Source organism: Argentina silus (genome assembly GCF_951799395.1).
Source record: "Argentina silus genome assembly, chromosome: 11".
Classification (NCBI taxonomy): domain Eukaryota; kingdom Metazoa; phylum Chordata; class Actinopteri; order Argentiniformes; family Argentinidae; genus Argentina; species Argentina silus.
In genome coordinates, this window is record NC_139665.1 from 5,042,687 (window position 1) to 5,056,822 (window position 14,136).

Consider the following 14,136-nt stretch of genomic DNA (forward strand, 5'->3'; position numbering starts at 1 on the left):
TGAATTATGAGATGTGAAAGTGTTTGAGAGGGATATGTATTACAGACATGGATTTTTCCAGTCACCAGAGAAACTACTCCTCCACAATAATAGAATGTTACAAATAACATTTGATTCATTCATTCATTGCTCACCACAGAGGTAAGAGCCATCTGAAAGCTGTATATCCTGGCCAAGCCAAAGTCAGCCAGTTTGATCTGTCCTCCGCTGGTGACGAGGATGTTCTGGGGCTTCAGGTCCCGGTGAACCACGCGGTGGGAGTGCAGGAAGTCCAACCCCTGCAGAAGCTGGTACATCATATCCTGTGGAACGACAAGACACACAGAGACCAAGGTGGACAAACTGTCAAGTGACTTTGAAAACAAATTCTTCAAATATGTATGTATATAAAAAACAGAACATTATTTTAAGGCAACCTTTTCATAATTTCTCTATGAAATGATCCCCAACAGGACTGAATGAAACCTGAATGTCCCAGAGAGAAGGGGGAAAAAAAGAGGCAGTGTCCCTTTAAAGGCTGAGTGTGGCAGATGTTGATAGCTGACACGAGTGCATAGAGAGCTGGAAAGACATGTTGCTGTAAGGCCCATTTCTGGTGGGCCTCTGCTTCCCTGCAGCTGTCTGATGATGGTTAATTGTAGATCCCGCTCTGTCAGGCTCAGGGACAGCTCCCAGTGTAACAGCCCCCAGAGTAACAGCCCCAGAGTAACAGCCCCAGTGTAACAACCCCCAGTGTAACAACCCCCAGAGTAACAGCCCCAGAGTAACAGCCCCAGAGTAACAGCCCCAGAGTAACAGCTATTTTAGAAGCTAAACTGAAATGCACAACAGCCATTTCCTCTGGTGGGAATTGCACAACAGAAGGACTAAACTGGTGGTGATAGTGGTGGTGGGAGGGGGGGGGGGGCTGTATGAGTGATAGAGAGGTGTGTGTGTGGGGGGGGGGGCAGATTAGAAAAGAGAGAGAGAAAGACAAAGAGAGAGAGAAAAAGGGGCACTCTTCACAGTTGAGACATGAATTGCGCTGCTGCAGGGGTTACAAGCAGACGGGCGGTGGCGTGGCCGACCCCCTGAAACCCTCCGCCAAGACCTCACAAGTGACATGGACCTGGGCCCGCAGCTCCATTCACCAACCTACCAGCTGGTGGGTGATTAAAAGGAGCTGAAACAATGGGCTGCACACTCAAGCAGAAAACATTTGCAAACGGCGCGGGCCTGACCGGTGGGCAAGGGGAGGGGATGGAGCCCCTCACAATGCACAAAATAGGGACAGGACCCAGTTTGTGTGTGTGTGTGTGTGTGTGTGTGTAAGTGTGTGTCTGTGACGGCCCTCCGCGCGTAAACAGACCCTCCTTTTTGAATATCCATCCACCCATGACCTAGCAGGCCAACAGACAGAGGCAGAGGCAGTTATTTTGGGGGTTGACACAATGTCATCACCCCTGTGAGTTCCTCTGTGTTGGCTTTAAATAGCTATTTCACCATGTTTTCTTTCAACAGCGTTTCCTACTAAATCCCAATTATCTCATAAGTGTGACTCTAGGACAAACACACAAACACTCGTGCCCCCCGGGTCCGCCATATCATCTCCTGCGTCAGTTCACTCGAAGCGAACACACACACACACACACACACACACACACACACACTACTGAACGATGTAGCTGAACGTTTGTGTGAACAGTGAACAATTTGATCCATTCCAGTTCTTCATACTTTAAGGAGTGGCAACCAATGGCTTGTGGGGCTGGTGGCAATGCCAGACGATGACTGAAACTCGCATTATCAACGCAAGGACACCTGACCTCACGAAAACTTGACAGGACCGTGTACCACAATGACACAAAAGGTTGCTCAAGACCCAACTGTCTTTGGCAGCACCTCGACCAGAGCACCAGAAACAGCACGACGACGGTGAGGAAACTGAGACGAGGGACCCACAATGACAACAAAGCCTCAAAAAGAGAGGAGTAGGAAGAAAGTAGCCCACCGAAAAAGCAGTCAAAACATCGCTTCCTGAGTGCACCCCCCTTTCTCATGCAAATACATCAGAGGCCGCCATATTGTTTATTGTAGCCAGGCACAATACAGGACATCTGCCAGTTAGCGTTAGTGTAATTCCCTCCCCATGCTTCATTAACCTCCCCCTTTATAGGCCCGGAGGAGAAGGGGTTGTGGGTGGGGGGGGGGGGACGCAGGGCCCGCACTAGCCCAGCCTCACTCCCCCAAGACTGGGGGGAACCGACTGCTTGATGTCCTTCCAGCTCATTTCATTCCCGTGGCCTCTTTCATCAATTACCAATGCGGTGGGTCTGAGAATGGTGGACAGGCTTGGACTGGGGTGGGCTGGGGGTATTGGGGTGGGGCTGCAATCTGGTGTCTTCTGGTCTGGAAGAGTACTGCATAAATTAAGCTGTTTGAGGTGTGTGCGTGGGGGGGGGGGGGGGGGACTCTGGACTCTGAGGGGTTACTGTGCAATGTCCACTGTCATGGAAGTAAATGGGATAGTGCCTGTGTCATCTTGTGGCTTTGTCCGTGATCGTTATCCATTGTCCCCCGTAGCTCCAACAGTATGGAGAAGGCTAACCTCCACACTCAACTACTCAAGTGGTTTACCCCACTTGTCTTGGAATCAATGTGATTTAAAGGGTGGGCTTGTACTGAAATAAAATGCAAGGTAGAACGAATATCTGTCGCATTAAAAGCATGTCCTGGCAAAGCCTCATGTTGGATGTTTTCTAGACTAATCTATGCTTGGGGTACCTATCGGCCCAACAATTCTTTACAATAATACACACAACACAGGCAAAACATCCCCAGAGGGGCCTATCAACAGTTACTGTAGACAACTTCTCTGTTTTCAGTTCCACACTTTACTAAGAGGCCTCCACAAACAAACAGATGACCCCAACCACTCCTTCCCTCATACTTTACGTGATCTACCCCCAGACCCCGAGGTTAGAGAAGTATGATCAATGGATTTGAAAGAGGTGTGTGGGAAAAGGGAAAGGGACAGACCGTCAGAGGAGAGCGTTTGCCAAACACTTCCGTTTCCAACCTTTGGACCGTGTAAGTGGACACTCACAAATAACATTAACATTACATATGGATTAGAGAAACGTATCACCAGTATGAATGGTGTGTTAAGACTGCGTCTTGCCCTGTGGGACATTCCACAGATATGACACTCCACAGAAAGTATGTCATTCTGTACATTCCCCATGAAGTTGTGCATTGGTTTTTCATGTGAAATGAATGTTGTTGCATGGGGTTATAATGCGAAATGTTGGAGCAACAGCAACACATAATGCAAGTAGAATTGCACACATGGTCCTCTGTGGCTCAGTTGGTAGAGCATGGTGCTAGTGTCGCTGGCTAAATTGCACACACACACACACACACACACACACACACACACACACACACACACACACAGTCAGAAGCAGTATCCCTCTTTCCGATACACAGTAAACTAAAAAGAAGCACATGGGGCTGAGGCCCTCTAATTAGGACCCCATCTGCCACATGTGCTGCCTCTCAGAACCCCTGACCGCTTCTGATGTTTGGGACTTCCATCCTGTCTGGGCTGGAGCAAGAATATTCCCTGGATACTTTGCAAACAAGGGCCAGAGATTCAACTGATAAAAGCCAATAGCTACATTGAATAGTTGCTTACAAAGCTAAAGTAAGTCGTTACTGTGTACATTTACTATGGTGGTTACAGAAGGCTGTCATTCAAATGACTGGGGAATACTGCAGTGCTCAATCCAGACATCCAGGTTAAGACTCACCTTGATGGTTTCAGATGGCACCCCTGGGTCAGGGGCCTTCTCCAGGTATGTGGTCAGGTCCTGGTCAACATGCTCAAAGACCAGGGTTAGTTTGGTCTCCCGGTCGGTCCGAGACACCGTACACACGTCAAACAGCCTGGACAGAGGCAGATGAAGATAGTCAGTAGTGCTGCTTCCTGTGTTTGTGGTCAATCTAATTCCATTGTAACACTTAATATCAAGATGCCATCTATTAAACCTTTCAAAGGGTGTGTAGTTGGGTCATTGTATTTGTATTTGAACACACACTTATAAACATCTTAATCAAATGTGTGAACCATAAATACATGATTCTGGCCTGTTGTTCAAGATTCACACGTCATTAAATGATTTATAAGCCATTTAAAAGCCTTAAATATAGTGTGTAATCTATTACTACAAAACAATAACAATGCTTCCCTCCTTTAAAACACAAACTCCTGACATATTTTCTTAGTGTGTTTTCTGATATACAGAGAAAAACATTTGATAGAATCTCTAGCATTACCTACCTCTAAAAGATCTAATCTATTTAAACAATCTAGACTCAGTTAGGCCACAAATTCCTTTATAGTGTCAGATAACTGTCCAGACTAGTTTCCTGACAGTTTGAGAGAATTCTTGCAATGCCTCACATACTGGGACTTTGTTGGCTAAATGAAAGCTACCAGAATTTTAGGCTCCTTGCTCATGACTGATCAATGTTTTGGCAATATATCCAATATTCCAGTGAAGTTACTCCTCTTATGTGGAATGAAGGACTTTATGGTACACTAATCTCGTCATGGTCAGTTGAGAGTGGAACACCTACCAGACCTGGGAAAAAATGCATATTTGAATATTTTAAAATCAATGTTTAAAAAGGTTGAGGTGTGCTTGATATCCTTGTCAGCCATCATGGAAGCACTGAAATAGTCACAAAAGCGAGCTCTGCATGCAAGCTAAAGCTTAATCAGACACACCTCAAGTTGTTTAAATATTTGAAAGCATTTCAAATAAATGTTTTGCAGTGGTCTGACACCAACGTAGAAACAGTAGATAGTTTAGTGCTCTAATAATCAAACAAGCAGGACATGATTCAGTTGCACCTCAGTATAACTGCTTTACATCACATCATCTTTGGAACACCAATAATACCCCTAAGGTTTAAGGACTGACTCAACACAACACAACAGAGGATCCAACACAACACACCACAACACACCACAACAACTTGGTGGTTGTATTTTACTAGGCAACAAACTGAGCCCAAACATACAGATTTCTTTGGCCTGTAGTGCCAGGGCAGGCTTTGATGAAGAGCTGAAAAAAGCCATCCAGTGTCCTCCTGAAAGAGCTGAGAACCACAACGGACATTCCTCCAGGAGTGCCATGGTAACTTCTGATGTGCCATGGTAACTCACGCAGGGTCGCCCATGGCCAGCGCTGGAGCAGCATCTCTCGTCACGGCCACCAATATGAGAGACGAACGTGGATGGCCTCTAACCTTTGACATTGCTGCAGCAGCATGCTCACACAGTGAGCGATAGGGTTTTCACTAAACGGCCATTGCAGTAAAGTGGAAAATGGTTATATAGTCAACAATTTGACTTTTTTGTCTTGATTTAAAGAGAGAACGAGTTGTACTTCCTGCTTTGCGGCATGGCCCAACAGTGACGCAGGCCTATGACCCTATTTCCTGAATGGCTTTAATGCAGTTATTCTATGGTTGATCAAGATTACTGCCTCTTTCAATGGGAAGCTTAGCTCTACAACCCAAAGAACTGCGTATGGTGCTGTGCAGTAATAACTAGAACCATCCAGTTCATCTACATTAATTAGTCGTCATAAAGCATGGGGGGAAAAAGACAAATACTCTTGGGAAGCTTGTTCATTTCTCCACTCCCATGCAGCCTATAGGGAACAAGTGCCAGCCCCTTGTAATGAAAGGGCTTGGAAATCCTTGAGTGTGGTCTTTAAAGGTATTATAACCACACATGATGTCACGGAATAGAGCGAGCCTCCTCTGGAGTGCTGGGGTTAAACACCCCTCAGAACAGGATTGTTCTGCCACAATGCAGACACTGAACATATGGAATGAATAATGGGGCTCATTACAAACATCCAGGGGTTGCCTATAGTTACGCCGAAGTACCCAGAATGCACTCTGCTCCTCAATGTTGCTTAGCCTATATATTAGGGAGAAGAGACCCCCCCTGTGTTGATTTAAATATGGACGTACAGAGTTATAGCCAAAAAGGAAACCTGTAATCATTCATAATGTCATGCAATATAATGGGGATGCAAAGATCTGTTATATCACCCTTTGTGTAGTATGACCACTGTCACTGGGTACAAATTGAAGAGAACCTTCAGTTTATCATTTACTGTGTGTCTAGACCATGCATTAAGTATTCATTTATTCATGAGAGAATAATGTTTAAGCACTTTGGGGCTGAAGATGGAACAGGCATTTGACAACCACTTTTCCATCGTGAGGGATTAATCCTAAATCACTTAATCTGCCATAATAAGCCAAATGGCAAGGTTAGGCCTTGAGTGGAGGCCGTAAATGACGTGGGCTCTTTGACGAACCACACTGGTCTCCAATGTGAACCATCTATTCTACAGCTGCAAACAAAACAACCTCACAATTTGTGATGTGGCCTGGGAGTTCAAAAATAACTTCAATCACAATATCTTGTGCTGGAATGGATCAATCATGACAACTTAGTGTAGCTCTTTGTGTAAATCATGTTAATTTCTTAATTTTCCCAACAGTTGTGACTCCTCTGTGAATCCCAATGGTATAGTTGAGTTTAACTACGACTCACTTTGGATGTCCAATGTGGTAAAACAGATAACTGTCACAGGTGTTGAGCCAAAAATATCAGGATGGTTATGTCATTACAGATGCATGAATTAAACATGTAACCTATAGCAAAAATAGTATTGTAATGCAGACTTAGACTTAATTACAAGACTATGCTTTGTTAATGATTCCCCGAAAGGTCAAATGACGCAACTCCATCACACAAAGCACAAGAAAGCAGGGACCTATACGTGTTTGTCATTCTCAGAATAAAAACGATTGGTCAATGCAATAAATAATATTGGGATCATGGATAGGCTGATACAACAGTTGGAAACACACTGTCTCCCCTCTCTTTACCTGACCACGTTGGGGTGATCGAATGCTTCTAGTTGCCTCAGTACTGCCACCTCGCGTATTGTTGAGAGTGGCATCCCTTCTTCTTCAGTCTGCACCCGAACTCTTTTCAGGGCTACAAAGCGTCCCCCATTCTTCAGATCTCGTGCCTTGTACACCTTTCCATACGCACCTTCGCCTATTTCGGCGACGGGCTCGTATTGTGGGGTTGAACTTTCCTTGTCCATTTTTTGCCGGGGGTTTTTCTCGTTGAAAATATTGCGGGGAATCCCGACGAGTGTGACGACCCAGACTTTCTACAAAAGCATCTTCACTGCAAAGAGTTGGCACGTGCAATGCCTAAGAAGAAGACAAAGGTAGCATAGGTAAACACATGTCTATTGTGGTCTAACGCAGTCCCAGGTAGGCGACATCATTGTGTCATCACGTTTTATTCCGACTATCAACATAAAAACCCGATGCGTTCGACTTTATCCACTCCCACTCCTATTAGCCTACGCATATCAACTCATGTCCTCCTACTTCATAGAACATCTGGCATCTAAAAATAAGAAAAAGATCATTTCCCAATTTTCACAAGTTATTTTGTCCTTAATTCAGTCATATAGCCATGCATGCTGTGTACCTCTTACATTAATTATATATTTTAGATTAATTTGATTTAAAAAGCAAATCAAATGAATAGTTCATAATAAAAAGCAAAGCAAAATAGAACACATTGACTAAATAATATGCTACTGATATAAATGTAACCTCTCTTTACTAACCGCTCTTCACTCCAGTTGATCCCATCTGATAGGAGCGACATAAACTGTTGCGAGCACGTGGTTGTCTACTGATTGTGGGCTATTGTCTAAACTTCCTATAGCATAGAGTCCATTTAAACCACATCAATCCCTTAATACTCTCATTTCTTATGTCCATAATCATAACATTGTGTGTTGATACAATAACAATCCAGTAACTTTCGGGCATTGTGTTTTAGCACAAAGGCAACTTTTTTTTTCCTTTTTAATTTTGTTTAGACTTTCAATAAACAATAAAGATTTACAAAACTGTCAAAGGGTGCACAACTTGCTACTGATGTTCTAAATAGGTCTACACTGGAACATTCAAATAAAGAATGTGATTTTTGATTTGAAAAAATATATATAATTGACAAAAACACTTAAATATTTACCTGATCTTATGTTGTCAGTGAAATTCGCAACATCGAGAGTGTCCTTTAAATTGTGCTGAAACATAGCACTTTTAGGTAAATGTTCGCACAAACACACCGCACATCACAGATCACTCACTGTCCTCAAACGGGGCCACACAGGTAGACGGATGATGCACGCTCAGTACCACCTCTGCAACTGGAGCTTAGCGAAACAACTAACAGTGAGGGGGGGGCGTATTCCTGACACAAAAACACTGTGCGTACTGCAACTTTTTTGGGGAGGTCATAGGACAAAGCGTGATGTATTCTCCAAGCCACGCTCTTCTAAGTTTCCCCCCCCAATTTAACTCTCTTTTTCCATATATCCCGGGATAATATGCAACGCTTGTCTATGAGCTCCGTCTCTTCTTCGCTTTCCCACGCTGGTTGAATGTGCCTTGACCCCCTTCAGAGAAGTTTGACACAGAGCAGGAACATTTCCGCATTCCTCCCGACTACAAAGGCTAACCGCCTTCTTTTGCTTTCTCTGCCTCCTTGGTTCTTTACCATTCATAGTTCTCTCGGTTTTGCCTCAGTGTCAAAACCAGGAGCACCGCAGGGGGAAAAAGCTGGGCGGCGGAAAAGTTTATTGGATGGACCAGTTGATCTATCCGGGCCATTGACGACTATTCCGTTAACAATACACCAGCGGGAAAGCCGTGTGACAGGCTCGTCCCTGGTCAATAAGGTCAGGTTCAAGGCCCAATAGCTTAGTTTATGTCAGGGGTGACGCTCCAAGCCCCCTTCTCGGGTGGTCGTTTTCAAGACTTCATTTTCATGTGAAATCCAAACTACATGAGTGTTTAAATTATGGGAAGGAAATAATTAATTGATAAGTTGTAAATGATAATGACTAAATTATTAAGTAAGTACATTTACTTTAATTATGACCATTATTAACCCAACAAAGATTTTCACAATTTAGGCTATTTATCACACTAGTTTATTTGAAAAGTGGGATGGAAATGTGATTCTCCAAAACTATTTTCTTGGCAGTGTCTTTCATACGTATAGTAATTGGTTAACTACCTTACGTCTTAACTTGGTTTAGGCTTTGAGTTAGGGTTGTGCGAACTAGAGTGGTTTTTGAAATCATTGTTGTTATTAAGGTTGTTTTTAAATACTGGGAAAAAGATGAATGTGATGTTGATATCATTAATTTACCCTATTCAATTTACATCATTCTAGGGATAGGGGACATTTTTAAAAGGGAGTGAATAAGTAACAGCCTTTTAAACATGTCTAAGACAAATGTAAGATTTGTTTTATTGTAATTTGATTTAAATAGAAAACAAGTTTGAAGTAGCCTATGCAATACAGTCCCTCAAACCAGACCCCACCCACCCCACCCTCGGCCATCCAAAATTCAACATTTGCATCACAAAGCACACAATGCGGACAATGTATTCTGAACCAATAACTGTAAACGTCTGCATCTACATTTTCACATCACCATTGTTCGTTTTAAATGAACACTGAGAGCCATTACTCAGATTGAATACATTAGCATGCATACTTCTTATCTGGCTAAAAAACAAACCAATAAAATCTGTTGTGTGTGATATGCACGCACACACACACACACACACACACACACACACACACACACACACACACACACACACACACCCATAACACTCTCTGCCATTGTCATTTTGAAACTTGAATAACACATTCACTCTTCAAAGTCGTTGCTCAAGATATGAGATATGACACAGCGGATGATGACAGACATCATCAAGCTAAGTTTGGCTATTAGTGTAATGCTTTACTATCAATCAGTAACTTGTCACCATTCAACTCTGTCGATACCTTTATTATTCATACCTTTATTATTATCAGAGTTCAGAATACAGATACAGTGGTTGTTATAGCAAAGTACAGTTAATATACAGTCAAATGAGCTAGCAGGTGGTTTAGCCTCTTTTGGTGTTGTCCTCATGTCCCCCTGGCCATGGAGATGAAAGCATGTTTTGAGATGGCAGTAATCATCCACTTATTGAGGGATTTAAATGCTCCCACATGACAGTTTAAATACTACACAAGTTGCGGCAAATACCTTTGCGTCAACATGTACAGTATTCCTCACAATCTGCCATGGAAGTAGAGGTTCCAGAGAAAGCTGAGGAATGCATTCAGACAAAAACACTGCCTTAAGATCTTACCATGACATGTCAATGAGCTAGAATATGAAAATACATTATTCTATTGTTTTTCTCACACAGCACCACTTTCATCACTCTGGGTGTCACCAAATGATGGCTGGCATATCAAGAAAGCTGGGGAGTTATGGGTAAGTCAAATAGTGATCATCCTGAACTGGCAACCCCCTTTGCTTGTTTGAATGTACATTTACATTTTTACATTTATGGCATTTAGCAGACGCCTTTATCCAAGGCGACGTACAACAAATACATTTGTTTAAGTAAGTGAATCATCTATCCAACAGTCATCATAAGACAAAATAATCAATGCTCACACCAGGGGCCATTGGCAGTTTTTTTTTGTTTTTTTTGTGATGTTGTGATAAGACCATGGGTGTTTTTTTAATTCATGGCTTGGCAAGGATAAAGTGGTATCAGTAAGTTAATCATACGCCTGAATAGAGATATAAAGTCAAATAATCTTTCCTTCAGTTTCTTTTTACATATCAAAGGACGCACCGTATAACAACAACAGACACACAATTTGTTGTGCTGATTGATATTTAGTTGTCAGACTTGAATAATTTGCATCTCTTACGCAATTTTCTGTCACACTGTTATGAACTGTACAGCACCTATCAACCTATGTTTTTACAGTCGTTAACTTCCTGTTTGACTGATGACTGATCACTTTCACGGTTTTGATCCCTTCAGTTATCACCTGTCACATACGTGATGTGTCAGAGAGCCTAAGGAAAGGTAGGGCATCAACGTCTTAATGGGTAGCTAGCTGTCTATGGGCCAAATCTGGACACAATGTTTTAACTCTGACCTAAACGGTGTGGTCTTAGGACACAGGAGAGATCTGGGTGGCAGCTGCTAATCAGCCTTGCCAAGGGAGAATGACAGGCATCCCCGGGGGGGACAAAGAGAGGCAAATGGGGGACAGGTGAATGCAGGACACTCCCAGATCTCCTTACACACCCACACGTTGGACCACTCACCACTCACCTACACACAGGTCCAGAACAGCAGTCCTTCAGATCAGCTTTCACACCTACACACACAGGCAGGCAGGCACACAGACACAGACACAGACACAGACACAGACACAGACACACACACACACACACACACACACACACACACACACACACACACACACGCAGGCAGGCAGGCAGGCAGGCAGGCACACAGAAACAGACACAGACACAGACACAGACACACAGACACACACACACACACACACACACACACACACACACACACACACACACATACACACACACACTGGAGTGTGTGATAGTAAGGTAGCCTCCACAACTACAGGTGGGTTTGTTCATGATCTAGTCACACCTGAAGGGGAAGTGACACAAGCCACAGTGATTAGAAACTGAAGTCTTCAGAAATACTGGTGCCAGAATTAGATTCTGTAGGACATCAGACACTTTTTTTGATTTAATTTTAATTTCCTGTGGCTGACTGTTGGAGTAAAGTCTTAAGACACAAACATGTTTATCTTAGATGTTTTTATGTCTAAAAGGGAACATGATACATTTGAAGGCATTTCACAAAGGAGCTCTGGACAGTCGAGTCTTTCTTAATCCCCAGAGAAGATTGTCATTGTAAACCCTGCACAACGCCAAGAGACAATGCTAGGTTGTTTTCTGTTGCTGGCTTGATTTTCCCTCTTCTTTTTTTGTCAAGCCAAACTGAAGTCCAGAGCATGCAGCTAGCAAAGCCTTCCCCAGCACCGGCCCCCAAAGACAAGCCCCTTTCTGTTGGGGATTTCCATGGAAACCAAGCAACTAACTTGAGGAGGGACATAAAAACCTGCTCTTTCAGGGGACGGAGGAACACCTGCCACCTCTGCAGATGGGGGGTCGGGCACACACACACGCACACGCACACACACACACGCACACACACACACACACACGCACACACGCACACACACACACACACACACACACTCCCTGCCATCTCATAATGAACAGAGAGTTGTGTGATATTTAAATCAGTGGCTAACATCTGCACACCCTTATTGACTCATTCATCTTCTTATTTATTCTGTAGTATTTGTAAAGAGGGAGATTAAGATGGTTTGAATGGTCTTTTTAACGAAAGACTTCATAATGGCAATCAATGGTGAGGATTGGATAACTGTGAGATTGGATTATGAGATTGGATTATGACAGTTGGTCATACTAAGATATAATATGTTGTACAGGATACAACATGTCTCAAAATGATTATAGTATTGTTTCTCTGATGACACCTTCACCTGTCTGTCACTGTGAACACCAATGTTGGGCTGTCACCTGTCCTCAGACAGGTTGAATGCTTATTCATCAATCATCGTCAACCACACCTACCGACATGTACATTGCTAGCCACTCCCTCTTTTTAGGCCTAAATGCCCTCACTTTCCACTGTTTTAAGGATCGCAAACAAACAAAGAGAGACAATTGTTTAGAAACAAACAAACAAACAGCACCGTACAAACAATTCACCCCCATAACTTTTAGAATTCAATGAACGTTCTTCAAGTGTTGCAATCACTATAAATAAACTGACCAACTACACCCACATGTCCCCCAAACCTTAATGGACCATCAACAATTCAGGGCTGGGGTCGACTCAAATGTTAATGTACTCAATGCAGCTTGTGAATTGAAGATGTGCCCATTGTTCTACATAAATTGAATCTCAATACACTTCTCGCATGGAATGAATTTGAATGTGAATTGACTCTGACACTGCAACAAGTGCGGTGCAGGGGTCAGCCTGGCTGTATAGCCTGCTGCAGGCCGCCTGCTCTGCCCTGCTCTGCTCGGCTTCGGAGAGAGCCTCTGATGCTGCGGTGATGTGTTCATTAAGAGTATTAATGATTAACTGAGGTGGCATTGTCCCGCTGGTCCAGCTGTCCACTGTTGATCCACTCTGCCGCCTCCCGGCCCTCGCTGCTCCATTCATGTGTTAAAGTGACAGCTGCACTGCACATTCCACAGAAAATTAACCAGTAAAAAAAAAAAAAAAAAAAAAAAAAAAGGGGGACAAATAATAATTGACAGATTTGTTATTGTATGTCGCCTAGAGTTGCTCTGCCGTAGAAGGGTTGTGTGAGGTGTGTGTGACCATTGTGATGCCTACCCTGCTCATCAATACCTCAATTTATATGAGAAAAGGAAAAGGAAAGTAAGATATTGATCCGATTTCAGTTTAATATTGTGTTGTATTCTTTAATAAAAAATGGATCCATATCCTTACTGAACCTTTGAGTCTGATCAGCGGTGATCAGCCAGATTGATTCCATTGCTGGGGTTCTGTCCTAAAAGGGAAGGATTTACTGTCTTTTTTTCAAAATGTGACACATGCAAGTTATTGTGATTTGTTGCATGGCAACCTATTGGTGTTATGAGTTATTCTGCAGTTAACCGCGTTGTGAGGAGCCGTGTCATTGTCCATTCCCCTGGAGACCCATTGTCATGCCATGCCACAAAAGCACGTAACCATGCAGCCGTCTCAACAAATCATCTTGTAAAATTGTGAAAGTCATCAATGAACACTGGCAGATTGTTTTATATTATCGTGGTCAAGGAGCCAAAGGCCAGATTATCTTGCCAGAGAGGACTTTGATTGGGCACCGATCACAGACTTGAAAGACACCGCCACCCTTAGTTGCGTTCATTTAGGACCTGTATTGTTTCCCCAGGGAATAATTTCACTGCTGCATCTGTAATCAGCCTAGTCCACACCTGGCTCAAATACATACAGTATGTCAAATCTTAGAAGTCTAGCTTGGAGTTTGCACATCTAAGACTATTCCATTTG

The 14,136-nt window shown here is 43.2% G+C and overlaps 2 protein-coding genes across 2 annotated transcripts in view; one reads left to right on the forward strand and one right to left on the reverse strand.

The window, feature by feature from the left end:
• The window catches only part of cdk6 (cyclin dependent kinase 6), a 29,496-nt gene extending 20,972 nt beyond the window's left edge, over window positions 1-8,524 (reverse strand). Inside the window, exons 1-4 of the mRNA XM_083681077.1 lie at window positions 8,138-8,524; window positions 6,961-7,296; window positions 3,792-3,927; window positions 135-302 (exon numbers count right to left, since the gene is read on the reverse strand). Of these exons, the coding sequence (XP_083537203.1) occupies window positions 135-302; window positions 3,792-3,927; window positions 6,961-7,184 (528 nt within the window). The 5' untranslated portion in view covers window positions 7,185-7,296; window positions 8,138-8,524. The remainder of the gene's footprint in view (window positions 1-134; window positions 303-3,791; window positions 3,928-6,960; window positions 7,297-8,137) is intronic.
• Window positions 8,525-10,443: 1,919 nt separating this feature from the next.
• The window catches only part of hepacam2 (HEPACAM family member 2), an 18,783-nt gene continuing 15,090 nt past the window's right edge, over window positions 10,444-14,136 (forward strand). Inside the window, exon 1 of the mRNA XM_083679909.1 lies at window positions 10,444-10,451. Within this exon, the coding sequence (XP_083536035.1) occupies window positions 10,448-10,451 (4 nt within the window). The 5' untranslated portion in view covers window positions 10,444-10,447. The remainder of the gene's footprint in view (window positions 10,452-14,136) is intronic.